Below are 13486 nucleotides of genomic sequence, written 5' to 3' on the forward strand. Positions count from 1 at the left end.
ATGTTAGAGAGGCATTTATTTAGTTAATTTATATCATAAGTAAAAGAATATAAATAATAGCCGGGCGATGGTGGAGCACGCCTTTAATCCCAGCACTTGGGAGGCAGAGGCAGGCGGATCTCTGTGAGCTCGAGACCAGCCTGGTCTACAGAGCTAGTTCCAGGACAGGCTCCAAAGCCACAGAGAAACCCTGTCTCGAAAAACCAAAAAAAAAAGAGAACATAAATAATATTTTCAAAAAATTCTTCTTGGCAATTTTAGTCATAACTTTCTTTTTAACAGACACACTTTACTGGATTATACTTCCAAAAAAGAACAGGCAAGTAAAAATGTAAACATGATAAAGTAAAAATGTAAACAAATTAGTTCCATACTAATCATTTGGAAGTCAAAAATATAAATAAACATTACTTGAACTAAACAGTCAATATTGTTAATACAGCTGACTGCATTTCAAAAGAAACTGAGAATAAAAAGCAAAAATAACCTGAGGGAAATCTTTATTGAATACTTACTGAGCATCTTAATCTGCAGAGCTATGAACTGGCTTTCCCACCGCATGGACTTCCTCTGTTTGGGTAAAGCTGAGTGATCTGAATTGAGCAATTTAAAATAGTTCTCCAGTACGGTACTGGTTTCCACCTGACGCTGGTCAGAACTGCTAGTAAGAAGGATATGTACAACTTGTGTCAGGCATTTCAGGGTTAGTTCTCTTTTCCTACCCACTTCCTCGGGATCTCCTTCCTCCCATGAATCACAATCAGACAAAACTCGCATGAGAACTTCCATGGTGGCTGGAGAAATTGCTTGCAAAGCATTCCTCTGAAACATGAAAAACAGTAAAAGATGAAATAAAATCTAAAGGTTTTACATATTTGCAATAACAGAGAAATAGTAAGCCTATGGGTAACTTTTTCTTTTAAATAAATTAACAAAGTTATTAAAAGATATATTTGATAAACACTGCAAATGTTACTTGTATCTAGGCTTTATTTTGTTCACTACTAATCTGAAGTTCAACTTCACCCCCTTTGCAGCTAAAAGACACCATGTAAGATGGTTTTGCTCAAAAACACAGGACAAAGACTATAAAAGGGCTATTTCTTTACAAATGGAAAGGGGTTTCATTCTTTCCTTTTCCATCCTGAAGAGCAGACACAATGTTTAGAACCACCCTACATTAAAATAGATACAAACCAAGAATTAAATTGTAGGCAGTGTACAGAGAGTAAAACAGGACACAGAAAGGGTCTTAGCCCATGAACATTTCTCAGGGTTTCTGTACCCACTGCTGGTGTGGGAAGTCCTTCTGTATATGTGTTGCTTTTATTGGCTAATAAATAAGAGGCTTTTAGCCAATGGCTTAACAGAGTAAATCCAGACTGAAAGAGATAAAGAGAGAGTAGGCGGAGTCAGGGAGATGCCATGGAGCTGCCAGAGGAGAAAGATGCAAGCTGCCAGCCAGAACCTTACAGGTAGGCCAAAAGCCTCATGATAAAATATAAAATAATAGAAACGGGTTAACCAAAGATATAAAAGCTAGCTAGCAATATGCTTAAGTGATTGGACAAGCAGCGATTTAAATAATATAGCTTCTGGGTGATTATTTCATGGTCTGGGCAGTTGGGAACAAACAAGTGGTCTGTGCCAACAAATCGGGGCCAACGTGGCCAACTAAATCTACTTAAAACATAAGAAAGTTTGGGAAGAAATTCTACGCAGCTCCTTTAAAAGACGTCTTCTGATTCAGTGGTAGCAGAAAAAAAAAAATGAGTGGTTTTGAAATGGAAGCTTCCTGGTTTGTGCTGCCAGCATGAACTCTGGCTCTTTTAGGAGGCCGAGCACTTGAATGGGGTTTGTGGGCCACTAGTGTGCTGTAAGTTACTTGGTGGAAGCGTGGGCCAACAGGCTACCAGAGTTAAAGTGGTGAGACAGCAGTCTCAGCGGCAGTGAATGGACCTCCATCACATTGGACTGGGCTGAATCAAAAGGCTAAGAAGCATTGGCCCTAGCTATGCCCACTTAGCATTGTAAGAAAGGGGGAGCTTCTGGTCAGAAAATAATTACAGATATGCAATAAAGACAGATTCAAATAAAAAAGAACTGTAAATGGATCACAGTGCTGGAAAAATGTATGTAGGTTTGGGACAGAGAAGAAAAGGAATATAGAGTTATAAAAAAAGTAAATCATTTTAAAAAATAAAATAAAGTCTTTAAAGAGACAGAGTAAGCTTGTAGAAAAAATAATAGAGTAAGAAAAATAAGCCATATAACGATGAAATATACACAAAAAATCTGGATTATATATACTACTGTGTTTTCTTTAAATTTTTTGACTGTGAAGGAGCTAAGTACAGAGCGACATTTTATTGTACTGGCTGCTAAGATAAACTAACATACATACTTTACAGGTATCTAGATTTCCAAATATGGGTCGAAGGATATAATGCTTTGGAAAAGAGGTTCTACTTGCTTCCACAGAGGATGAGAACCTATGGATTTCTTCTAGACTAATGTGGTTTGATGAACCAAGACCCCCCCCCAAAGGATGCCATTAACACTTCCCAAAATACTTTGCCCAACAAAAAGCAGGAAGCAGTTTGGAGAGAATTATGCCCAAATTCCTAAATATTGTTTATAAATATTTGTTTACATTTAAAGGAGGATATGCTATAGAGATTTTCATTGGTATGGAACTTGGTTTATTGATATAAATTTAAGGTCAATGTTGTAATATTGTATACCATATATTTCTGATCTTGATTAAGGTCTCATGTTTGTGCATCTCATTAAAGATGTAATATATAATTTAAAAATATAGGTTAATAGATAATCATCTGTAATAGTCAAGCTTGTAGTTATGTTAGTTAGATTTTCTAGATGCACAGAGATACATTTAAGATGGATAGTTATTCTTCAAAGTCCTACATAATATGACATTTAAAAGGTTTTAAGAACTTAGGACTTTTCATGACAGTGAGACACATCTGCTCCTGGAAGCACCAAGCTACTTCAAGAGGATGATGGGCATCGAAGAGGCTCCTCATGGAGTGAGGAGTTTGTCAGCCATTTGGGCAAGAAACTGTTCTTGCCTTAACTGTTTGACTGGACTTGCAAGATCCACAAAAAAATGACTGCTAGAACTGCCTAAAGAAGGTGAGACAGTCCTGCGGAGTCTCTGCTTCATAAAAGAGTGTGCCAAACATTCTGTAGAACACAGAAGAAACTGACAAACGAACAATATAAGCAGAACTGTCTGAAATCTCCTGCTTCATGGAATAATCTGCTAGATACTATGGCCAGTAGTATGGGCTGAAGATGGATGCTCAAATAATACAGAAGATCTGTGGGTGACTGTCCACACAGCAAGATGTCTCTGTCATTTCTAGAGATCTGAAAGTGGCTTACAATGCACTTCCTGTTTACTTAGTAATATTATATCCTTCTGGAGTCTTTGATGGAGCTGAAGAATAGATATAGTTTTCCTTAGTGATGATAAAGTAGATGTAAGTATTGCTTGATACCTGTAATCCTTGCTTGATACCTGTTTTGTTATATGTAATTTTACTACATTAAGGTTAAAACCTTCCTTTTTATTTAAATAGAAAGGGGGAAATGGTGTGGGAAGTCCTTCTACGTGTTGCTTTTATTTAATGAATAAAGACACTGCTTTGTCCTGTGATAGGGCAGAACAGACATAGGCATGGAAAACTAAACTGCTAGGAGAGAGAAGGCAGAGTTGCAGGATGCCATGTAGTCACCGCCAGAGGCAGATGCGATGGAACCCTGCCAGTAAGCCACAGCCACGTGGCAATACACAGATTAATAGAAATGGGTTAGCCAAAGACAGAAGAGCTAGCTAGCAATGCGCTTAAAACATTAGCCAAGCGGTGATTTAAATAATATAGCTTCCGTGTGACAGCAGGACGGGGCAGACAGAAACTTCCGCCAATACACTGCATACTTTTAAATTTCTTAACTAAATTTAAAACATCAGTGTTACTAGATTTTATGTTATAGAACTAAGTCCATTCCAAATGACTTAGGTTTGTAAAATGACTGACACATTTATGACTGATTTTACAAATATTTCTGAAACTCCTTATGTTGTATAGTTGCTATTAAAATGACATGAAACCAGGCTTTATAGTACAGGTCTATAATCCCTGCTACTTGGGGAAGTTAAGGCAAGAGAACCAATAAGTTCAAACCTTGCTTGGGCTACAAAGTAAGTTTGAGACTAATATAGACAATTTCGTGAGACCCTGTCCCAAAATTTAATTGTGAAAAAAAGGAGAAGCGTATACAGTTCAGTACTATAGCAATGTCTAGCACATGTGAAGTCCTAGGTTCACTGTCCAGTAATGCAGGAGAAAAACAATATGTAATGAACATAATCGTGAAATAACAATCCATAGGTCACTCAGTCTTACTATTACCAATAATAATAACAACAGATAATATTATGGAAGAAAGTACTGATGGCATTAACCAGTATTTGATCTCCCCTAAAAATCTTTACTATTAGAACCCATGATCTTTTCCTGGATACATGGCTACCAACAATATAGATCATACTGTCTATTTCCCCTGCTGATAAGAAGGTCCAGGAAATGAATTTTATCATCTGGACACATTTGTCCTTTTACATGACAATGCCTGCGTTTAGTAAATGAGACATGGGACTGAGCAGATGCAATGTCGCACATCTCTAGTTCCAGCACCTGAGAGGCAGAGGCATGCAGATCTGATCTACAAAGTGAGTTCCAAGCCAGCCAGGGCTATATAGTGAGACCTGTCTAAGAAGAGAAGGGAGGGAGGGAAGAAGGGAGAATGAAGAAATGAGAGATCAATATCTCCTGAAAAGAGTTTATTTATGTCAGTATCTCTATCATGACCCCATTTTTTATGCTCCAAATGTCCGACATTAGGGTCAAAACACTAGCAGCTACTAACAAACTGACGTTCAGAAGGAACCAAGAGTCTCTGAAGAGCATGAACTGTTTACTAACTTTTTATTTTCTTTCTTTTCCCTCAAGTGCTAGGGACTAAAGCCAGGGCCACCACATGCTAAGTGTATGCTGCATCACTGAGCTACATTTCCAACTCCACAATTGCAGTTTTTGATTCAGAGACAAACATAAACTAAATTAAGCTTGGATTATTTCATTATTATACAGCAAATAATAAATCAGATACAATTCTAACCTTCATTTTTACAAGCACAGGCCACTTTTGCTCATTGTTTTACCAAGAGTATATGTCCTTTAGTCCATATATACATATATATATATATATATATATATATATATATATATATATCCTGTAAATATCACTGTTTGCACATTATAAGTATGTAACCTAAAGACAAATAATTTGGGTTCAACCTCTGTGAGACAGACTCATTTCAAACCTAGGTCAACCCTAGCATCCTTGCACTTAACAAAACACAACAGATTCTCTTATGTGTATTTACAGATCTAAACTACAAATATGCCAGTGAACAATTCAAGTATAACACTTTGGGAAAGACCCATTATCAGACTTTTTCTTTTTCTTTTCCTTTAATAACATCCTTCTTACATCATCTAATACTCAGCCAACTAAAATTCTCTTGTCCTGACCCAACAACCAGCAAGCAACCTTCTGACTTCTGTAAGTCTGACTGACTATGGTCTGATCACAAAGATTCTGAGTAGCACATAACACAATAAATCGAGTCTCTAGTACCTATTTTATTTCTCATGGTAACAGTTCATTACAGAATTATCCTTGAGGTTCATAACCCATGAATGAGTCCTAACAAAAATATGTCTCTAGGTGCTGAGAGATGAATGAGACCCACGTAGGCTTCCCCCTCAGTAAACAACACCATTCCTATTTTTTTCATGTTTATCTGTCAATTCCTAATAACAACAGTAAAAAAAAACTGATGGAAACTGTAAGGCAATGATCCAAAAGCAGAAAAGCAGCAAATGAAACAAAGTGATGAAGCAAACTTAAAGCAGAAAGCAAGGTTGAGCAAAGATGGCGCACCCCTTTAATCACAGCACTCTGGAGGCAGAGGCAGGAGGATACTGAGTTCAAGGCCAGCCTGGTCTGCAAAACAAGTTCCAGGAGAGCCGGGCTACACAGAGAAACCTTGTCTCAGAAAAGCAATCAGAAAGCAAGATCTAAACCACTGCTTCTTTCATCTTAGAAAGACTGTTATCTTCCACCAGAATCAAGAGAAGTGCACAAAACCTACCAGGAAGCCTAAATAGTGACATTGGATTCTAAAAAGGGAACAGGATAAATAAACCAGAGAAAGAAATTCTAGCAGAAATCTAAAAGCGACAGGAGTGAATATGCAATAGATGTGAAGATTACTAATTGAAAAATATGATAATATAGATAGAAACAAAAATAGAAAAGATAGGGAGAAAATTTCAGCAGTGGAAATATAGTATTTTATTTAAATTTCAATGTAAGCAACAACACAGTGATGTAATACTTATGATTCTGCCACCAATAAATATGTGTACTTTCATATTTTATAGTTGTTACAACATAGCAAGATCCTTTACAGCCTATCAAACCTAAGTTCTTCCTAGGTTATGTATGCTGTTCTTCCAAATTCCTTGGCTCAAGGAATCCTGGCTCAACCTCCTGCCTGGTTCTGACTAAAGCGTTGTAGCACCATGACTGACTCACTGCTGTATCCTGTTGTTTTATGAATTATAAAAAGACATAGTTGGGGGGGCTGGAGAGATGGCTCAGAGGTTAAGAGCACTGCCTGCTCTTCCAAAGGTCCTGAGTTCAATTCCCAGCAACCACATGGTGGCTCACAACCATCTGTAATGGGGTCTGGTGCCCTCTTCTGGCCTGCAGGTATACACACAGACAGAATATTGTATACATAATAAATAAATAAATATTAAAAAAAAGACATAGTTGGAAAGCCAGGCCATGGTGGAGCACACCTTTAATCCCATGACTCCGGAGGCAGAGGCAAGTGGAACTCTGTGAGTTTGAGGCCAGCCTGGATCTACAGAGCAAGTTCCATGACAGCCAAAACTATACAAAGAGAAACCCTGTTTTGGGGTGGGGGTGGGGGAACCACAGTGGAGCTGGACAGTAGCATGAGTGTTTGCCTCTATCATGTATGGGGTCATAAATTCAATCCCAAGACCATACAAAAGCACATTTTTTACGTGACAAATTTGTTTTATTACCATTTCAGCAACTAAATTTAAAGGTAGTTTTTCTTTTATGATATGTATTTTAGACATTTAAAAAATTCTGATAAGTGTCTTTACCAAACTCTACAATGGGTATACTACACAAAATGTACAAAAGGACAAAGACTCTCTCATTTAAAATGCATCATTTAAGAAAACATGTAGAACATTCTCTCTGAATTATTAGCCTTTTTGCAGCAGGCAATTACATTCAGTTTGCCAGAGAAATACTTCTGGAACATATATAGCTATATAAATATATTTAGTAATTGCATCTAGAGAGCAGAGTGAATAAGTTTATGACTTTGGAAATCAAACTGGTTAGAATTTTTTTCTTCATACCTCTAATAAATTTGATTTCCTTTATACTTTATATATTTTATATATAAAATAATAACTAATAACTAAAATTCAAGAGAAATAGAAACTTATAATACCAGTACTCATATAATCTATTCATCCAGTAATACTAATTGTCAGTGTTAATGTTACTTAGGTTTTTAATGGAAGATTTTAAGAAGTTTAGTTTTAAATAAGATATAAATTTGAAAGTTGTCTAAAGCATCAAGTTATAAAAGACAGAATGCATTAAATAATCCATGAAGAGACTTTTGTGTTGTTAACTACAACTTATACATTAACTTTCAACACTGTCCTCACCTGCCCACCGGCTACAATGGCTCCAAAGAGATGCAATAAGCAACACTTAAGACTTTCCTTGAGATGTTCACTTTCCTGAAAACATTCTGTGAATATAATACACAAATACACAAATCAATAAGATTTCTATTTCAGAACACAATTCATGTCTAAGGAAGTTGACATATGAAGAACTCTATGAAAAGGCTAAAAATCTGTCAAAAGGCAAGGCTGACAAACGTGTCATGTCTCTTACTTCTCATAGTACTCCATAAGAACATCCTGTCCCAGGATAAATAAGCTACTAGAAGATAAGTTATTATCTCATCTGAAGTAATGTGGTTACTATGTGACAGAACTAGAACTTAACCCAGTCCTAATTTAAAATATCTTCTGTTTTCTTAACAATTACCCCTTACTTTAGTGAATTGCAAAATAAGAAAGTTAAATAAAAATATCTTCAATCTATTCCAAGGATCAATACTCTAAATTTCTAGGACCTAATGTCTTTTAGCATAATAAAACATTTTGCTACTTTTAAATGCTATAAATGCGCATGTCAAAGAAAAATAAGACAGAAAAACAAAACAATAAATTCGGAAGTTTCCCTCTGACCTTTTCCTCAATTTATCAACATACTTCTACCTTCAATTTTTTTTTAAAGAGCTGTACAATATAGAGTCTTTCTAAGGATTTCAGTGAATATTGGATCCAGGACTCCCACCTCAAAATACAAAAAGCCATGGAGCAAAATTTACTTTTGTAAACTATGTCAATCCTCCAATATACATTAAATCATCTCCAGATTACATAGACTAGCTAAACATGCAAACAGTATGTAAGTAACTCTTAACAATGTACTGTTTAGACAAAAACAAAAAAGTCTGTACATGTATAGATGCAATTTCTTTCCCATGGCGTGTTTTTAAACTACAGCTAGTTATGTCTGCAGATGTGGAACTCATGGATGTGGAAAGTACTAAAGTAGTGAATACACTTTTAGTTTTTGAATTTAATATGGACATTACTATAATTTAACAGATAATCTACCTTATTCATCTTTATCACCAAAACAAAACAGCATGATGAACACTTCGTTAACCAGTTCTCTACTGACAAACTGTTGTTACCCCACCATTTTGGGAGGAGTGTTAGATCATGTACATGTATGTGATTCTCATTAATTGTGCCCCTGAACACTGAAATTATAGACTGTGTGGGTCCTCACATTTGAACACTAAATACTGACTGAGCCATCTGTCCAGCACTAATTTATCCATTCTTTTTATAATACTATAGTAAATACTGTTTTGCCTTTATTACATGCTTCCATAAAAATACAATGACAGATGTCCAACTTTATACATAACACTGCCAAATATAGCTGTAAAATGTACTAATAGAAACTCGTAATTTTAAAAAAATTAGGCCATTACAGCTATGTTGGAGTAACTGGCATACACATGCTTTCCTGTTTTAAACAATATGAAAATGGAAAAAGCAGTCCCAGAAATAGGGTCAGAAAACTGTTAAACATAGATGGAAAACGTGCTGAACTCAAGGATTAATTCAGGTTTCTTTTTAGAGACACCTTTAGAGTCACTGCACAAACTGGGAGGACCCTAAAAGACCAGTGCTGTTTAATGAGTTCAGGGGACAGAAAACAATTTTAGGAGAGGCTGGAACAACTGAAATTTGCAAAGTAGAATACTGGAAAGGAAAATGTTATACCAGGTGCTTCGAAAACACATATAACACATGCTTTGTGTTTGAGTAACAATCCTCATTAGATAATGTAAAATTCTACAAGAGGCAAAGACTTTATAATCTTATACTAAGATGTAAGATGGGTATTTCATTCAGCTCTAGGGAAACTTAAGAAAATAAACAGCATAAAGACTATAAAAAATATATTCTACGTAATATCTAATCAAAATTTTGCTAGAAGGGGAAGTGAGAAGTCTTACCGGGTAAAAAGTCAATTCCTGCCAAGTCTGATGGCTTAAATTCAACCACCAGGATTCACAGGTAGAACAATGACTTCTGACATTTATGTAGACATGTACAACACATAAACACAAAGATCAAAACAGACAACCAATTTAAACGCATGTTGGGAATCACATTTTGCTACCAAACCAAAAAAAAAAAAAACAAAAAAGCCAAACAAAAAACAAAAAAAATACATTTTTTAACAAAGTAGCAAAAATAAGTTATCTGAAGACCCTTTCAAGAAAATTGCAACAAAAATGAAAAAAATCTATCTCATCCAAAGCCAGAGTCAAAGCAAAGGCCATGAAAAAGAGGAAGGTGATGCAAAAAGGTGATCAAAAAGATTATCCAAGGAAAAGGTCCCACCCCAAGTCAACCTCAATGTCTTCAAAGACGTTCCAGAAAAAATACGCATGATCACAACACCCCCACTATATCCTCTGATAAAGTCGAACAATTAAAAAGAAAGAAAAAAGGTAACAAACTGCTCCATTTGGAAGTCAAAGTCAGCAAGCATCAATTTAAACAGGTTTCAAAGACAATGCATGATACTGAAACAGACAACTCAATAGCTTGATTGGCCTGGTGGAAAGAAAAGGGCCCTCTATGTTCCATTAGCTTCTATCTACAATGTTTTGGATGTTTTCAATAAAACTGAAATCATCTGAGGCCTCAAATCATATAACAAAACCTTTCACTCTCCTAGATCACAGGATATATGGAGTCTCTAAGCCTAAAGCCACATTACTATTGTAGAAACTATATCTGGGAATCATTTGGCCCAGGGTATCTGATCCTATCAAAGCCATCTAGGTCTTTCTTAAATCCTACCACTAGAAAACAGCTTAGGGCCTCTGGAAAACTAACAGGTTACTGTATACTTTGGATTCCTAGTTATAGCTTTATGCATAAGCTTCTAAATGAATCCCTAAAATGAAGCAACCAAGTTCTCCTTCATGGGACTAAGAACAAAAGAAGTCTTCTGAGAAATTAAAAGCTTCTTTAATCAGGGATGTAACTTTGGAGGTTATCACAACCCGACAGATCTTTTAAACTGTATGTTAGCAAATACCAGGGTGTAACCCTGGAGTTCTCAATTATGCCCTAGGTCAAAGCTATCTATCTACTTGTAGGGTATTTATTAAAACTGATTCAGTTGCCCAATGGTTGACAGGATACATTAACTACAGCCTTTAATCCTAGCACTTGGGAGGTAGAAGCAGGTGGAATCTGAATTCTAGGACAGCCTAGTCTACACAGTGAGTTCTAGGACAGTCCAAACTATGTGGAGACACTCTGGTTCAAAGACAGAGAAGGGGACAGTGGGGAAGGAAGCGGGAAAAGAAGAGAAAAAGAAAAAGAATAATAGCTGTCACGACTCTTTTAATAGGTGAAGTCCTTAAATTTACTCTAGGGTCTCCACTGTCTATATTTTATATCAAATAACCTCTCTATTAAATCCCAAATCTCCCACTGGTTTAGATACTCTCAGGTTACCAAGCCTGGCTACTTGATAACTTTGAAATATTTTTAAAACAGTGTCCTACCTCAACTCCTCTACTTTATTTCCTACCCCAGAGTGTGGTTTACTTAAAGTTCACAGATACAATATGGCTCACCAACAGCAGTTCCTATGTGAGTAATGAACAATCAACAGCAGTTCCTATGGGAGCTGTGCTGCTACTGTTCTCCTTTCAGGTATCACAGAAGCCTGTCTGCCACCCAGAAATCAGCACAGTTGGTTAGAAGAGTAGGCTGAAATTTTGCTGTAACTTAAGCAGAGCAAATGGGAAGGTATGTACACTGACTTTAAATACCTTTCTTGTTAATACATGCACATACTGCCCTCTGGAGGAAAAAGATTTGACTTTAATGCTAAAAGCAATCCCATCGATTATGGATTCATTAGAGACAATACATTTGCTGGCTGAAATAGCAGCAGTCCATTACAAGGAATACCAAATAAGAAGTCATTTAGGAAACTAAAAGAGGAGATGCAGCAGCCAAACATGCAGCTGACTATCCCTTGCCGCATTTTGGTGATCCTTGCACACAGCCTTTCCACCTCAACCTGAAAAGGTCACTGAAGGATCTGAAGCCCTCTTTCTGGAAATTAATCCTCATTTAGCTTTTCAGGCACTCCTCAAAATAAAAATGTGCCTTCATCTGCTTGCCAAATCTCTCAATTTATATCCAAATCTCTGGGAAGTTGATACTACCTTCATTCCTTTTAGAGACATTATTCTTCTAAAATGGTGGCACATTCTAATCAGACCATTAAGTTGTTTTTAAAAATCATGTTCAGAGATTGAGTATATCTAAAGAGTGGTATTGCCAAGAGCCTACATAAGACTTCAAACAGCTTTTGGCCTAACCCCTTCTGAGGTGATTTATCAATGCCTTTTTCTATATGTAGATCTGTTTCACAGGAAGAATCCCAGTCATCCATTCAATATGCTTCTAAGCCTAACAAACCAACAGGCTATAAAAACCACATATTACAGAGACTGCCTAAGGGTTATGGAGATTGTCTAAAACTGCTTTCAATGGGAAAAATTGGTATTAATATAAACTTACATGGAGGAGCCTCATAGCTATCAACTGATTGGCTCTTTTTTTCCTTTTGCATTTATTTATTTACCATGTGGGAAAGGAGGCACATGTTGTCCTGTATGGCACCAGTATAGATGTCAGAGGATCACTTGGGAGGGAGACTCATTCTTCTGTGAGGATGTGGCCACTGTTAAGGTTCCCATGTTCCAATGAATGACTCTGCTATCATGCATATATGGGTAACAATAACTGGAGTGATCAGGTTATTTAAAAAAAACTCATGAAGTTTGTGAAAGGTATGTTTTGAGGGAAAATGAAAGTAAATATGATAATATTTCATTGGACGTGTACATAAAATTCTCAATAATAAAAAAAAGTTTTAGAAAAAGCTAAGCCTTGCTATTTGTATTTGGTTCTAGCTAGTCTTATTCTTTTTATACCCAAGATAAAATTTAGTTCTCTTAGGACTAGAGAGAAGGCTCTGTGGTAGAAAGCAACTGTTGCTCTTGCAGAGGACCAGGGTTTGATTTCAAGTAACCACACTGTGGTCTACAATCATCTTTAACTGCAGTTCCAAGGGATCTGATGTTATCTTGTGACATCTAATATATGTGGTTCACAGGCAAACATACAAGAAAACATTCACATAAAATAACTAAATCTAATTTTTAAAAACTGAAAGTTAAGCTGGGTGTGGTGGCACATGCCTTTAATCCCAGCACTCAGGAGGGAGACTGAGTTCAAGACCAGCCTGGTCTATAGAGTAAGTTCCATGACAGCTGGGACTACACAGAGAAACCCTCGCAAAATATCAAAATAAATAAATAAATAAACAAACATAAAAATTGTTTTTATTCAGGTCCAGGACTATGCTCATGGCAACAGAGAAGATAAAAGTTGAGTCTATAGACATACCTGATGTGGGATTCCCCTCTGTATGTTGTGAATACAATTGTTTCATAAAGAAACTGTCTTAGGCCTGTGATAGAGAGGACTAGAGCTAGTCAGGGAAAACTAAACTGAATGTTGGAAAAGGTGGCGGAGTCAGGGAGAAGCCATGGAGCAGCTGCCAGAGACTGACA

General features: G+C 36.5%; 1 protein-coding gene across 5 annotated transcripts in view; it reads right to left on the reverse strand.

The window, feature by feature from the left end:
* Positions 1 to 13486, reverse strand: part of Nbeal1 (neurobeachin like 1) — a 204009-nt gene that overhangs the window by 157321 nt on the left and 33202 nt on the right. For 4 of the 5 annotated variants that reach the window (XR_005286474.1, XM_038338491.2, XM_038338490.2 and 1 more), the window contains exons 8-9: positions 7881 to 7966; positions 516 to 822 (exon numbers count right to left, since the gene is read on the reverse strand). Coding sequence is in view for 4 of the 5 variants with exons in the window: in XM_038338491.2 (XP_038194419.1) it covers positions 516 to 822; positions 7881 to 7966 (393 nt within the window). In the remaining variant the exon portion in view is untranslated. Of the gene's footprint in view, positions 1 to 515; positions 823 to 7880; positions 7967 to 9826; positions 9889 to 13486 lie in introns of those variants that run through there. The other variant, XM_038338494.2, reaches the window with a different exon arrangement.

This window comes from Arvicola amphibius, chromosome 8, assembly GCF_903992535.2.
Source record: "Arvicola amphibius chromosome 8, mArvAmp1.2, whole genome shotgun sequence".
In the NCBI taxonomy this organism is placed as follows: domain Eukaryota; kingdom Metazoa; phylum Chordata; class Mammalia; order Rodentia; family Cricetidae; genus Arvicola; species Arvicola amphibius.